This window comes from Sciurus vulgaris (genome assembly GCF_902686455.1).
Source record: "Sciurus vulgaris genome assembly, chromosome: 1".
Taxonomy (NCBI): Eukaryota; Metazoa; Chordata; class Mammalia; order Rodentia; family Sciuridae; genus Sciurus; species Sciurus vulgaris.
The window spans coordinates 102,390,305-102,406,528 of NC_136461.1; the positions used below are offsets into that span (position 1 = coordinate 102,390,305).

The 16,224-nt window shown below is 36.6% G+C and overlaps 1 protein-coding gene across 3 annotated transcripts in view; it reads left to right on the forward strand.

Moving 5' to 3' along the window:
• MAGI3 (membrane associated guanylate kinase, WW and PDZ domain containing 3) overlaps window positions 1–16,224 on the forward strand; it is a 272,231-nt gene that overhangs the window by 240,873 nt on the left and 15,134 nt on the right. For all 3 annotated transcript variants that reach the window (XM_079135146.1, XM_079135148.1, XM_079135147.1), the window contains 3 exons: window positions 49–241; window positions 2,827–3,015; window positions 8,500–8,685. In XM_079135146.1, coding sequence (XP_078991272.1) covers window positions 49–241; window positions 2,827–3,015; window positions 8,500–8,685 — 568 coding nt within the window. The remainder of the gene's footprint in view (window positions 1–48; window positions 242–2,826; window positions 3,016–8,499; window positions 8,686–16,224) is intronic.

The following is a 16,224-nucleotide window of genomic DNA, read 5'->3' on the forward strand; positions in this document are numbered from 1 at the left end:
GTTAACCTTGGTAGATTGTACAGACCAACCTACACTTTGTTTTACCAGATATATATTGGTGCCATTATACCCCTGGGAGCCGCTGAGAAAGATGGCCGGCTCCGTGCAGCTGATGAACTGATGTGTATTGATGGAATTCCTGTTAAAGGGAAGTCACACAAACAAGTCTTGGACCTAATGACAACTGCTGCTCGAAATGGCCATGTGTTATTAACCGTCAGAAGAAAGATCTTCTATGGAGGTTTGTGAACTGTTTCTGCTCTGAAAAGTTAAAAAAGAAACAAAGAGACTTAGTCTTCTTTCTGTGTGGTTTTGCAGGGTATTTTCTTATGTTTAATAGTATATGAAATAAGCCATTTGGTATGACCAAAGACCCCATTGTGGAGGTCATATAAGGTCAAAAGGATCCACAAATAATAACACTATAAAAACAAAAAACAAGTTTTGGGCCTCTTTATTAAGATTGTATTAATATATTGATAAATTTTACCACAATATCTATGCAGATTGAGTATGAGTTCAAATCTGTTTTTGTTTTTGCAGTACTGGGGATTGGACCAAGGATCTCACACATACTAGAAAAGCTCTCTACTATTGAACGATACCCCCAGCCCTTTTTGAAATTTTTTTATTTTGGGACAGGGTCTCACCAAATTGTCCCAGTTGGCCTCAAATTTAAACTCCTCCTATCTCTGCCTCCCAAGTAGCTGGGATTATAGGTGTCCACCACCTATAATCCAGCTAAATTCATTTTCTCAAACAAATAAATAATTATTTATCAAGATATCCCACTAGGTGAATATCAAAAGAATTTGGGTCCTGATGAAATCCCAAATATTCCAGGAAAGTGAAATTTTTCTACTAGAAAAGCTTTAGTATAATTTAACATTTATTGGGTACTTACAATGTTCTGGATGCATGGGTTCTTTTATTTATTTCTCCCAATACTGTGTTGTAAATATTGTCATGAACTAGTTGTACAGTGCCTCACTGGAAGATTAAGAAACACATAGCTGGTAGGAAGTAGGCCAGGATCAAGTTATGGTTTATTTGCCAAGCCCAGGGTCTATGACATTAGGATACAAATATATCTTACGGTTTTCTTATTAATAGCTTTGTTAATATTAAATAGGATTTTTAAAAGTGAATTCTTGCCACTTAAAAAAAAGACAACTCTAGCACAATAAACTTCATGCATGTATCAGTTTCATTCACTTAGTTTCTGCTGTATCCCCAGCACCTAGAGGAGTACCTACCTGGCACAGAGTAGACCTCAGTAAATGTTTGTTAACTTGATGAATATTCTCATAATTCTTTTGTTTGTTCATATTTTGGGGGGCTTTTGTTTATTTGTTTCCAGTGCCAGGGATGGAACCCAGGACCTCACTGGGCTACACTCCCAGCCATTTTATAACATCACTGTTAAAAAATGATTGCAGCATCCAAAGTAAAAGTCTCCCTCTCTCAGTAAATGCCAGGCATTTGGAGATACAGGTAGAATTTAATGCATTCCCTCAGTTTGGGTGAGCTAGAGTCAGCGCTTAACTCCATTCAGTAAGAACATGAAAGGCATGTGGAGAGACGTATGAAGAAATATTGTAGTAGTTTGGTGTTATTAGACATTCTAGCTATTTCATTCTAACCATGCATCATACAGGAAGTTTTTTTTCAGTGATTGCATATAGGTGGCGTTGTGTTGAGATGCTGAAATGTATTATTAAAATCATATAAATTTTCAACCAAAAGAGACCTTAAGAATGTATATTCCACAACTGTACTATGTTGGGACTGTTAATGATGTCCAACTAAATGATCACACAAAATAAGCTTTTTCTTTTTTTCTTTCTTTCTTTTTTTTTTTTTCAAGAGTGAGAAAGTAGAATTTAGGTAAATGTGAAGTATAAAAAGAGAACTCTTACAGAGGCAAGAGGGTATGTGATAGCAGGTTACCCAAGACTCTTTTTTTTTTTTTTTTTTAATCAATTAGGACTAAATTGCACCATTCTGAAATTCCAGTGTCATTCTTGAATGGCAGAAAAAAGTGTAGGTTAAATGCCCATTTGCTGGGGATCCTTTATGACCTTATCTGTGCCAAGCACAGTCTGCTATTCTTGTACAGTTTGTTATGTGCCAAAGAAAGGGGGGAAAGAAAGGCCAAGAACTGCTAATGATGAACTCATTTAATCTCAACAGATCAGAAACATCAATTATAAAACGCATTATATAAGGCAAATCCTGTGCAGATGGCAGACTGTCAGAATGGGTCAGCATTTGTGTCCTCATGCTCTGACCAGACATTGTTGAATATCAGTCACTGAACTAATTTATATTTACAGTTTATTTTAAAAGGAAATTTACCATGTAATTCCTCATTATCTACTTTTGCTAAAATTTCTGGTTAAGGTTATAAACCTTGACAGAACTAAAACAATTTCAAGAATGTTTTTACAGGGCTGGGGATATAGCTCAGTTGGTAGAGTTCTTGCCTTGCAAGCACAAGGCCCTGGGTTCAATCCCCAGCACTGCAAAAAAAAAAAGAATGTTTTTACTGTAAAACCTAACAGAAGCTTTGAGAAACTCTCTTTAAAATGAAATAACATTAGATCATGTGTAGTTTTCCAATATACCTTAAGCATTTAGGGAGTCATGGACTGTGGCTACCTACATCTGCACTCAGATTATGCCCAAAACTCACGTTGGAAGGCTGCTTTTCTGTTCTTTGTAACTAGAAACTGAATTTTCTCTGAGAGGTTTAGAACAAAAACACTTTATTTACCAAAAATTATGATTTTTCAGAAATATCAAAACTAATCATATTTATTATAGAGAAACAGCCTGAGGATGAAAGCTCTCAAGCCTTCATTTCAACACAGAATGGATCTCCCCGCCTAAACCGACCAGAGGTCCCAGCTAGGCCTGCTCCCCAGGAGGCCTATGATGTTGTCTTGCAACGAAAAGAAAATGAAGGATTTGGTTTTGTCATCCTTACCTCCAAAAACAAACCACCTCCAGGAGGTAAGGGCAACTATAATCTATAGTCTCTCCTTGTGTAAGTCTACTGTTTTGAGCCTCCCACTGGACTTTATGAAACTAATTAGGAGCCATGTGTAAATGTCCTTAGAGACTTATCTTTTTAAGAATAGTGAATATTTTCCTATTTTCAAAAGTAAGGTAATCTGAACCAAACCTTCCAGGCTTCAGACTTATCCATCATCTCAGATTCTATAAAATAAGTCTCAGCTCAGTTTGCATCAAGATTGTACTGTGACATTTCATCAGGGACCTGATTTAATGGATTTAGGGAAAATTGCAACACCAAAATTTTTAATTAGTTTTTGGATACAAATTTTTTTAAGTTAGAAGTCATGTGTGTAGAAGTGAATTAAATACTAGAAGCCACTGATAAAAAGCAAAACAGAGTAATAGACTATCTATCTTGACCCAAATATATCTTAGTTCTTTCATGTTACTTAATGATGATTGCTGTATTCCGGCTATAAATTGCCTTTGTTGACTGGTAAGAGGCCTTCACTACTACCTTTCAACTATATCTCACTAAAAGCTAAAGATTTTGTCAACCTTTGAAAATTAATATGAATATCCTGAACCAAGTTTAACAGAAATCTTATATCTAGGAAGCATGAGTGCATGATCACACTCACACACACACAAACACACACACACACATACACACATACCAGTTCCATCAACAAAGGAGGGAATACATCTGGGAAGTTCAGGGCTGCTGTAATTCAGCAAATTAAATGTTTGTCTTGTCTTGATATTTCTAAGAAAGATAATCTTTAAATATAATTATAAAATCCAATTGAATGTAAGATGAGGTCTATCACATTGATATGTATGTATTATGCTTGTCTGGTGACTTTATTTTTCTAAGTCAAGCAATAAAAATGTTTGACCACACAAAAAGATGCTCTTGCTTTTGCCAGTGGATTTGATTATATCTTGAGTAGAAGATGCTTATAGACTAGCTAGTCATGAAAACCTTAGTGGAAAAAGAAAACCCTTTCAGGAAAGTGTTATGAGCCAAACCAATTTGCAAAAATCTTGGTAAAATTAATGCAAGTGTGTAAAGAAAGAAGAGTCTATGACATGGATGAGTTATTGCTATAGTGTCAGGTCACTGCTCACTGATACTAGTTTCCATTTTCCGGAAGCAGTTGCTATGGCAACACTTGGAACTGGAACTGTCACTGATGCTGTGAGGATGATTATGTGGCCTATGTCAGAAAAATGAAAGGAAAGCAGCTTTTAGGTGGTTTTTAATGTTTTATCATTGGAATACAGTCTTTTCAAAAACAAATAATTATATAGGATAATTATATTGTCATTCTATACCATACAATAATCCCAGACATTTAAGATTAACAAAAATAGTGAAAGATCAGTCAGTGTCATAGATACTAAACACTTCTTAGATTGACTCTATTCCCTTTCTAGCACTGCAGAAATAAGCAGTTTAGTTTTTACCATAAAAATAAGTGACATAAAGGAATTCAGTAAAAACTTGTATTAAACACGTTCAAACATTTTTGTATGTATTTGTTTAGATTTTACTTTTTAAATGTTTTCCTATTTGTGTATTTTAATAATGTTTAAGGACTTCAGTTATTTTGATGGTTTTACATGTAGAGATGATCAGTTTCTGAATAAGGTAGTGTCATTAAATGTGTTTGTAATCATACAAACTTGAATTCAAACCCTGTGTATATCTTTGAATAGTGATCTGATCTTGGGCAAGTTAATTACCCATCAAGAGACTGGAACTTCTACATGTTAACTGATGCCCATTGTTATCATCATTATTGTTGAGGAAATTGCTACTGGCTCTTGACGTATTTTGTGTTTTATTTTGTTTTGAGAAGGTATCTCCATCAAACCAGAGGCTGAGCTCAAACTCATGGTCTCAAGCAGTCCTCCTGCTCAGCCTCCTGAGTAGCTGAGACTCTAGTATGCACCAACACACCCTGTGACCTACTTTTTTAAAGAAATTTTAAAACATTTATCAATTCTTAAAAATGAGATGGGAAAGAAAGCTCAATTAAAATGTATAATCGAGGCAGCAGCTAACATGTGGCAGGAAATGGGTATTTGCAGTTCATTAATTATCAGTCTGAATGGTAAAATAGGCTTAAGTTGTTGATAAATTTTATATAAGATATATATCTCAGATATGTATCTGAGATTTTCTGCTATGGTGCAAAACCAGAATTCACTGACCTGCTAGTTAATAATCACACAAAATGCTGAGCCTTCATGCCTTCTTCTTAGAATGCCATTCATCTCATACATATAGAAGGGTCCTGGGGTAAGCCAATATGAAGAGGTTTTCCTCACAGAGGCTGAGCAGTTGCTGTAATCTGCGTAGCAAAGAAGGTGTGGTTTACAAGGGAATTAGCAGCAGTGGGAAGGCAGGAAACCTGTCTGTAGATTCTTCATTATGGACTTCATCTTAGAACTCTGCTCGATGTAGGTTACTTTTTTCTTCTAAGTAAATGTATTTTCAGGTGATGTATGTCTCAAAAAGAGTTCCTAGTAGCATTTAGAAATTCTGAGATTCTCCCCTGTTGACTTTGTCAAAGACTGTGATCCAGGTTAGCATCCCCAGTGTACCTCCATGCTGAATGAGCATCGTACTTAGAAAAGGTCTCTATTTAAGATGAAAAAGACCTGTTCATCTTCACTCTGCCAGTACTTCAGAGCTTTTAATGTTACTCTTATTGTATTGGTCTTTAGTTCTGGTTGCAAAGGATTTCTTTAAGAAAGGGACATTTCCAGTTACTGTTCTTTCTGATCCTGAAAAGAAATGTCTAAGAGCACTAATGTGATCTTAGCAGCTAGAAGGCAGACTGTAAGACAGATTGAGGCCAGAGATGAATGAAGATGAATGAGGGGGCTTTATGGTGAATGCCTATAGGCTGTGTATACAACAAAACCAAGGCAGGGCTGTAAGTTTTCCTGTAGCTGTATGTGCTCTAAGGTAGCACCTGGCAAAACTTCCCAAACCATTCAGAGACCTTTCTGCAGGTCTGTCTGTGACTTTAGCTGTTTTGATGGTACTGCTGTAATACCAAGGCAGTAGCAATTTACTTTCCCCTCACCCAATCAACCCTTTTAGGAAGTTGTATACCACCATTTGCCAATTCCTTTTTGCCACACTGCTCACGTGATCAGAAAGATGACCACTGAGACTTCAGAGGTTAATTCTGTTTGCTGCCTTCCTAAGTCTGAACAAGCCCCTTTCAATGTGCCAAGGAGCTGAATGATTTTCTTCTCAGAGAATCTAGAATGAACACTATGTATGAGTAAATCCTTTCTAAGAAGGAGAATAACTAAGAAGGTTTAGAAGGTCACCACAGGGCCACCATGCAATTTGCCATGTGTTCTGGATACACCACCTGTTGTACTGTTAGTGAATCCACTCATAATGCCTGGCACAGGACATGCCCATACTGCTCTGACACATTCCTAATCACTCTCTGTACAAGGAAAATTGAGTCTTAAATGCTGGGTATAATTCAGAGCTAAAAGGCACTTTCTTCCAACATTGACTTTTTTCTACTTTAAGATTAAAATCTCCCACTGAATAATCCTAGAATAGCCAAAATACTGTCTGTAGGGACATAAATCATGAGCAAGAATAACTTTTCCAATCCAAATGAGGGTTTATTAAAATGTCCCTAACATACTCTTAGATATGATTCAGAAAACTAGTAAGGAGTGTTTTACTAATTCACAGTACCATCAAAAAATATTAATTATCCCTATTCATATCAGTCAGTAGTCAGTCAGAACCCATGTGCCTGGTTAAGTTTATGACCAAGGCTAGAAGTTCTCAAGAGACCCTGGAAGGAACATTTGTTCCAATACACATGGCCTTTATTGCACAGTGGAAGACATTTTGTTTGATATGATTTCCTGACTGTCTGAGAATTCATTTTAAACTGTGATAATAGCAAAGCATCTTGCTATTTAGGCTGAGAAAGCCCTCAGCATTATGAGATAGGGGTGCCGTGGCGCTGCAGTGTCTGCAGGTATGTGAGACAAGGCTTCTATTAAGAGCAGAAATGTATCTGTGAGCCAAATAGTCTTAACCTTAAATATGTAATGTTCTAACTTCACTCAACTTTTGACTTTTAAAAAGATCTAAGGACACAAAAGGAATTAATTTTTTATAGAACTAAGTATGATTCATTTTAATTATCAGTCATTTCATTGTACCTGGATTTCTGATCAGTAATTATTGAGTCCTAAACTTGAGTTTGAACTGCGTTTATCTAAAAGATTCTTTGTTGAAATAAGTGCCCCTTCATTAAGGCCAGAGAGGGTCTTATTGTATCAGGTTTCAAAATAGCTGAAAACTTGATACAGTCCTAATGGCCAATAACAAATGAGATGTCAGATCAGTGAAATATTATCATTATCAGTGAGATCAGTAGCCCTTAGCCATGAAAATTAGGATGATGTTGCAAGAATTGGAAAAAGACAGTGGATTGAGGTATCAGGAGGAGTGACTGAGCAGCAATAACAGCTGTTATGGTTGCCAGAGCTGCCGATTAAGCCTGATGAAGAAGACAACCTTCTAGGAGCACCAAGACTTCATGGGGAACCTGGCCAGCACTGGAGAAGTCCTGGACAAGAAGCTGGAGGAAAGGGGCTTGTACAAGGACTGTGTGGTCCTTGGCCACTTTCCAGTGCTTAAAAAAAAAAAAAAAAAAAAAAAAAAAAGATCTTTTCCAGGAATGACTGAAGGCCACATGTGCCGCCAACACAAGCAGCCCCAGGACTGCTCCGGGTGCCTTTGAGAGTGGTGTGCCACCTCCTCCTCTTGGTGCTTTTTGGCAAACCTTCAACTGCAGTGTCTACATCATGTCTCCAGACTGCAACCAAGTGAGACCCTGCCTGTTCCCTACCAAGGAAAAAGGTTGCTGATGTCGCATTCACATCTGACATACTCCAAGGCCTTTGTGGAGTTCTGTCACCTCACCATTTCAGCCTTTTTAAAATTCTCAATCTTGCATACCCCTCCCTTATCCTTCCCCTGCCTGTTCCATGGCAATAGTTATCTGCTTTTCTGAGTGGATTCCTGGCTCCCTTCCTCACCTCCACCTTCACCTGTGGTCTATTGGATGCCATTTGGCTCGTTTTTTGGCAGAACAGTCACTCTCCTTGTAAAGTTTTTTTAGATGAAGTCAGTGGCTTTCAGTAAATTCTAACAAGGTTTCTGGTAAGTGGAAAACAGCAAAGAGATTTCTATCTATAGTCAAAACTATGTAAAAGTATGCATGTGATCAAAGAGTGGGAGATGATTTGAAAATAGATGCACTTGGATATGACAATGATGTGTGGGGCTTCTTTACTGTATTTTCAAAGAATTTCTTTGTTATTATGTTGAACTTTTAAACTATGATTATGATGATGAATCCAACACTAGTGTCATCTTAAATAATTGGAAAACTTGGGCATTCTTTCCCATAGTTATTCCTCATAAAATTGGTCGAGTCATAGAAGGAAGCCCAGCTGATCGCTGTGGAAAGCTGAAAGTTGGAGATCACATCTCTGCGGTGAATGGGCAGTCCATCGTTGAACTCTCCCATGATAACATTGTTCAGCTGATCAAAGATGCTGGCATCACTGTCACACTGACGGTGGTTGCTGAAGAAGGTAAGGAAGCCTGGGCTCACCTTCCCTGCACCAACTCAGAGGCACAGCCTGCATCATGCCAGTATCACTGCAGTTGTAGAACTGTTTGTGTGCTTTGGGGTCTCATTCTTTGCCTGTCCCATTTAATGAATTTAAAAGACAGTTTATTACAAAGTTGTCAGCAGCTCAAGAAAAATAATCCTGCTAGTGAGTGGTGGTCATTTATTTATGTGCTGGAGAAGCAATCACCCAAAAGAAAGACTGGTAATACTTTTCAGATGTTATTTTTTTAAATAATGTCTTAAGTCTGCTTGAGTGAGAGAAAATCCTTTAAACAGTTCAAAGGAGGTCACTTCTGATATCAAGTCTTTCATGTCAGGGCCTTTCCGTGGGGGCAGGGCTTTGTTCTGGCAGCTGCTTTATTAAGCCGGGGCTAGGGGAACATGTAGACATGGCTGGTAAATAGGGCATAAGACACAGGCTGTCCTGGAATAGTGTCATCCCTTGTTTAAAGCTTCTTTTTAATCATCAGGAATTTTTAATTGGGAACTGTTTTGAACCAGTTCATGTTCTTTGTTTATGAATTACTAAGTGACCACTATGTAATGTTCATTTTTCCTGATTTTTCAAAACTAATGAGGAGAAGACAAAAAGAGAGCCGTGAAGGGCCTGTCGTTCATGTTAGGATTCCTCACACTCTGATATTTATTCCTGTTCTGTTTTCTCATGACTCTCTAATCCAGTCAGTTTCTGGGTCCTTTGTACTTCTTGATTCTACCTTTCTTTTCTATGCCTATAGCACCAACTGCTCTCATACTTTTCTCTTTAAGGTATTATATAAGTCTTCTTTCCATTCAAGATACTGTGTTGGGTATCTACATGAGCACAAGTTCCCCCCGGCTGTTCTCTGAGGCCCTTTCCAGCTCTAGGATCCCACCATGCTGGGATGCCCCTGCCTCTGCTCTTTCCCTTCTCTATTCTGTCCCCAGACTCTCTCTAATCTCTGCTGATTCTTCCTTCTAAAATCTTTCAGAGCCAAGTACAGTGTTGCATGCCTGTAATCCCAGCTACTCCAGAGGTTAAGACAGAGGGATCCCAAATTCAAGGCCAGCGTAGGCAACTCAGCTCTTTGAAGAGAGAGTATTATTTACTGACTGTTACACTTAGCAGGTGCTCAGTAAATGTTTTTGAATGAAGGAATGAGTATATAAAAGAATAAATGAATGAACAAATGAACAAAAAAAAAGTCAGGAGATTTTAGTTGTGAGACTTCTATGCCCGTTAACTGAACAGAAACTTCTGAACCCAGTAGAAATAAGACTTGCCACAGTGTTTACCACCACCTATTAGCTAGTCATATAACTTTAAACAAGCCACTTAACATTTCTAATCTTCAATTGGTTATCTGTAGAATGGAATTAATAATATCTATTTTCAGATCATTGAAAGAATTAAGGTGAAAATATCTGTAAACCATACAATTACCATAAGTTGCTATCATTATTTTACCAGCATAACTGGCTCACTCATTTAGGTGTCTGCTTAAATCTCACCATATCTGGAAATAACAGTAACATTAAATAAGCACTTAGTATTCTTTACATATTAACTCATTTAATACAATAATACTAGGTAGGCATTATAATTTTCACATCCTGGTAGAATACTGTTGCAGAGCCATTAGATAATTTGCCTATGGTTATAAAATCAGTACAGAACTGGTCTGGCTTCCCAAACCTGTTGAGTTTTTGTTAGTTTGGTTGGTTCCTTTTGCCTTTTTTTTTTTTTTTTTTTTTTTTTTTTTGCTGGGATTAAATCCACAACCTTGCATATGCTAGGCAAACTCTCTTGTGAACTACAGTGAACTACAGCCCCGGGCCAGAATATATACTTTTTAACAGCTGTGTTTTCCCTCACAATAGTGTCTTAAAATAAACCTTCCCCCTGCCTGCTCCAGTACTCCTCTTGTCCCTAACCACATTTTGCTTTTCTTCATTACATTTATCTCTGAGATTAAAGTTTTACAATTCAAGTTAGAAGTTTTTTTTTTAGTTTACTGCTGAATATTAAGGGCCGAAAAATGTTAGTCACATAGTAAAATTTTTTTGAATGAAAAAATTAGAAATTGTTTTGGAATGTTACTTAGCTGTAATATGGGTCAAATTTCTTTTTCTTGGTTTGTTTACCATGATCTATATAGCCTGCATTTTAGCCGTAACATTTGTTCTGTGACTCACAGGATAAAAGCAAAACTGTGTGCCACAAGATATAATATTTCAGGTTTGTAGTGTGCTTATATCCTCTACCATGCAGTAGGCATGAAGTGAGAGAAAGGGCTAGAAGTAATGAGACTAGCAGTAGTGAGATCAGTCAAACCATCTATAGAAAAGGACCAGTGTTTTTTCCCTAGTCCATCTGAGATTAGTATTTTTGTGAAATACAATAAAATAAAATCAAGTGAAAAATAAAAACAAGTTAATCTGTCAAATTGTTGTAAGATTTATAAATTTTTACTCTTGGTATCCTATATATCTTATTGCCAACTGACCCACAAAACACACTTTGTAGATAGTTTAGGAGAAAGACTATTTTTTTCTCTTAGTATTTTTTTGAATATTAACATTGATTGTTGATGGTGTCTTTTCTGAGGTCATCCAGAAATGCTCATTTTTCTTAGAGTAAAAGTTACCTTTGACGTTGTGGCCCAAATATTTGTGGTCTTGAGCTTTCCTAAATGATGTCATTCACAGTTTGGGAGACAGAGAAGTGTGGAAGGAAACTTCTTAGCAGATATATTCTTAAAATATTTTCAGTGTATAGGCACAGCCTCTTAAAATACAATCATATTTGACTTGTAAAATCATATTTCAGTGATTACACATTATTTTATTGTACTCTAGGTTTTGATTAAACTTTGGAAATATTCAGAATCCCTTCTTTTTTGGGGGGGAAAATAGAAAGTCTGTCTTCTGTCCATAAAAATTTCATTCATGGAGTTTGTAAATCTTCCAAGTTTCTCATTGAATTCAGTATAAAACTTATCAACTGCATTACAGCCAAATGAATATTTGTAGCTGCAGAGCTATTTTCAGAAATCACACATTCAGATCATTCCTTAGAACTACATTGCTTCCCATCCAATACTGCTTCCTGAAGCCATTCACTATTAATAGGTAACAGGCAGTTTCCTGGAAAAAGAACAACTATTTGTTCCTACCATCCTTTTTTCTTCCCTTTGCTGGATACTATTTAGTATCTGTACTGTTTTGCCAAGGAAAAGGCAGAGCAAGTGTCAGGTCTCAGAAAACCTCAAACTAGGCAATCATGACAGGGCGACTTCGCCTCGTGGCATTCCCCACCACACCACCTCTTCCTCCACTACGGAATCTTGTTCTCAAGTATGGAACAAAAAAGTGACTGTTCTCATAGTTTCTGCCTTACTGTAAAGAAACCTGTATATTGTATTATTTTTTCAAATTGATTTCCAGTTTTTGTCAAGTATTGTTTATTTGATTTTCAAGACTGAGCGTGTTACCAGATGCTGTCAAGAACTCATACTGGAGTGATTCTGGTAGTGTTGGCATGATTTTATTTTGTTTCCTGTTTATTTGTTTATTTCTACTTGTCTCCATATTCCACTTATTTCTCTTACTGCTCCCACTGGCAGCCATTCTCGTATGTTTTACATGCTTCATTTTTATTTATTTATGTTTTGAAATACATTTTTTGTTCTGTGTTGACATTTATTTTTGAGTTATATAAATGGTATTGTGTTACAAGGTTTTATGCTGGGTTTTTCCCTCAGAACCCTGTTTTTTTTTTTTTTAAACGATATTTTGCTTTTCTAAGATCCAATCTGGATTCCTCATGGCATTTACTTGTCTTGTTTTTTTTTTTTTTTTTTTTTTTTTTTTTTGGACCGAGCTAAAATTCCACACTATAAAACTCATTTTCCTAACATATGCAATTTGGTTTTTTGTATATTCACAAGATTGTGCAGCCATTATCACAATTTCATAACATTTTATCCCCCAAAAAGAAAACCCATACCTATGAAAGTCACTTCCTATTCTCCTCCAACCCCATCCCGACAAATCTACTTTCTGTCCCCATAGATTTACTGGCATTTCATATAAATAGAATCAACACATGGCCTTTTGTGTCTAGCTTCTTTCGTTAGCAAAATGTTTTCAAAGTTCGCCCTTGTAGCGTGTATAAGTACATCATTCCTTTTTATAACTAATGAATAATACTCTTATGTATGCATATGTTTTGCTTACTTATTAATCATATGGTAGACTTTTGGGTTGTTTTCACTTTTTTACTACTGTGAATTATGCTGCTATGAACATTGATGTACAATTTTGTACCAATGTACGGTTTCATTTTTCTTGGCTATTACCTGAGAGTAGAATTGTTGGATCATATGGTGACTATGTTGAACTTTTTGAGTGACTGCCAATCTGCTTTCCACAGAAGCTGCTCCGTTCTTACTCTCACCAGCAGTATGTCAAGGCTCCTATTTTCTCTATATCCTCTCCAACACTTATTTTTTGGTTTTGGGATTTTGAGGGGGGCAGAACAAGATGAGGAGATTGGTTGGTTGGTTTTCATTCCAGCCCTAGGAGGTGTGAAATGGTATCAGATTGTGGCTTTGATTTGCATGTCCCTAATGACTAATGATGTCAAGCGCCTTTTCATATGCTTACAGACCATCTGATTATCTTCTTTGGAGAAAAGTCTATTCAAACTCTTTGCCCATTTATAACTCAGTTATTCATCTTTGTTGAATCATAAGTCTTCTTTATTGATTTTGAATGTAAGATCTTTATCAAATACATAGCTTACAAGTATTTACCAGTCTGCAGTTGTCTTTTCACTTTCTTGTACTATCGTTTGATGCATGAAAATTTCGATGTTGACAAAGTCCAATTCATTTATTTTTTTCTTTATATGTCTGTGTTTAGTTATCATAGTATTGTGCTTTTAAGATCTATCCACATTACTGAGTGAACATAACGAATTACTTTTAACTACATGTCAGTCTTCCATAATGTATATTTATCACATTTTAGCTGCTCACTCCCCTATCGACAGCCAGATTGCTTCCATGTCCACAGAATCATAAACAATTCTGTGAAATAAATCCTCATATATGACCTTATAAAACTGAGAATTTCCAGGATGGATTGCTTGAGCAAAGGGAATTCACATGTTTAATTTGACTCAGTACTGTCAGATTGTTCTCCATCTGTACTTCTACCACCAAATGAGGATTCCTCCCTGTAGCTTTAAATCCCAACCAATGCTTGGTATTATCAGCTTTTGAATTTGCTAGCATGGGAAGTTAAATTATCTCATTATTATTTAATTTGCATTTCCTAAATTTTCCATGAATTTAACAGCTCTTCATATGCTTGGATTATTTCTTTTCTTATGAATTACCAGTTTATGTCTTGTAGGCATTCTTATTTGGGATTTCTATCATTTTCTTGTTGGTCTTTAGGGATTCCTTGAATTAGTTAGGGATTCCTAACTAATTCAGTTTTTGTTTTAGGAAGTACAAATATCAGGGCTAGGGTTGTGACTCAGTGGTAGAGCGCTCATCTAGCACATGTGAGGCACTGGGGTCGAACAAATATTGACGGACAAGGTGGCACACGCCTATAATCCCATCAGCTCAGGAGGAGCAAGAGTTCAAAACCAGCCTCAGCAAAAGTAAGGTGCTAAGCAACTCAGTGAGATCCTGTCTCTAAATAAAATATAAAATAGAACTGGGGATGTGACTTAGTGGTCGAGTGCCCCTGAGTTCAACCCCCAGTACCCAAAAAGAGAAAAAAAAAAAAGAAAGAAAGAAATATCTTTTCCTGTCATTTATATGTTAACTTGGACCAGGGTCCCCTCCTATACCAAGATTCTTAGCTTAGTTGTAATCAAATTAGTCCTGTTTTTTTTTTTCTACTGTATAGCTTGAGCTCTTGAGGTTTTAAGATAAATCATCATTTTGCCCCACATCATAACGATTTCCTCTGACATTGTCTTCTATTAGATTTATCATATTGCCTTTAGGAATTAAGCCATCTGGAGCCTACTTTTGTATATAGCTTTAGGAGGAATTGAGTTTTACTTTGTATTCTTATATGAGCCAGTTTCCCCACACAGCAACTAATACTTCCTTTTCCCATTGATTTATGGTGCCATTCATCCTGCATATCACCTTACCCTATAAATAAGAGTGTACAAGGCTGTTCTATTTATTTGTTTGGGGGCTAGTATGAAATATATGTGTATATGTGTGTGTGTATGTATGTGGGTATATATACATATATATATATATATAGAGAGAGAGAGAGAGAGAGAGGTGTACATGTGTATAATTATATATAAACAAATATATGTAAATTATATATAAATGGTTATTTTATCTATAAATTTGTGATATATTTTGCTATAGCTGTTAGGACAAATCTCTCTTTTCCTCTGTCCCTCCCTCCTTCCTTCCCTCCTCCCCCCAAATCAATTGGACATGCATTGAACTTTTCCATATAAAATTTTAGAACAAATTGTTAAGCTCTTCCAAAAATCCATATTTGTTTGCATATACTGAAAAGACATAAATATATTAACCTTGAGATGATTTATTTTTTAATATTAAATTATTCCACCTAAGAGCATGAAAATGTTCCTCCAGTTTTTCAGATCATCTTTTATATTCTTCAGTGGAGCTTCATAGTTTTAGAAAGCTCTCTCATAGGGTTCATCTTTTTCCTCTTTTTGTGTGTGCATGGTGCTGTGTATGGAACCCAGGGCCTCCCACATGCCAGGCAAGTGCTATACCACTGAGCCCCATCCCCAGCCCCGTTTACTCTTGATAAAGATAATTATCAGTTCATTGATGTTTCTTGCCATAGTTTAACTGTGGATTTCATGTTTATCCTCTGATAATATAAATATACTTAGGTATTTACACACAGAAATTCTAGGAGAATTTTAATATTTATTGAAGGAGAGATGCTTACCCCATTGCTTTCCTATTTGGGGAATTCTCAGATCAAATTCAAAGAGAATATAGGCTTGTTTGACGTGGAATAAATATTTAACTTTGAGAAGTGGAACAAGTTATAACAGGAATAAATTGGGGAAGCCACACAGCATGAGTTGGAGGACTAAACTAAAAAGGAAAGAATACTAATGATAGGAAGTTTTCTTTAACCTTGATTAGGATAACACAAAGCTGAGAAGTGTGATTCCTGTAATCAAGGAGGTGCCATCTAGCAGGAGAAACAGGTGTCCCACAATAAGTTTTGTGAAGACTGCCTTAGGGCAGGGAAGATTCTCAGGAGGTGACACTTTGAACAGGAGTTGAAGTGGGAAGGCAGTAGTGCCATTGACACATTTGAATATATCTTAGGCACAACAAAAAGCACTGGGTTTTTTTGTTTTAAGCAAAATAGTTGGCAGTTGGCATGTTCTCATCTGTGTATTAGAACTGGAGTCCTGGAGGCAAAATGAAGGCCAGATTGGTGCAAGGAGACCAGTTAGGAGACCAGTTGGCAACTC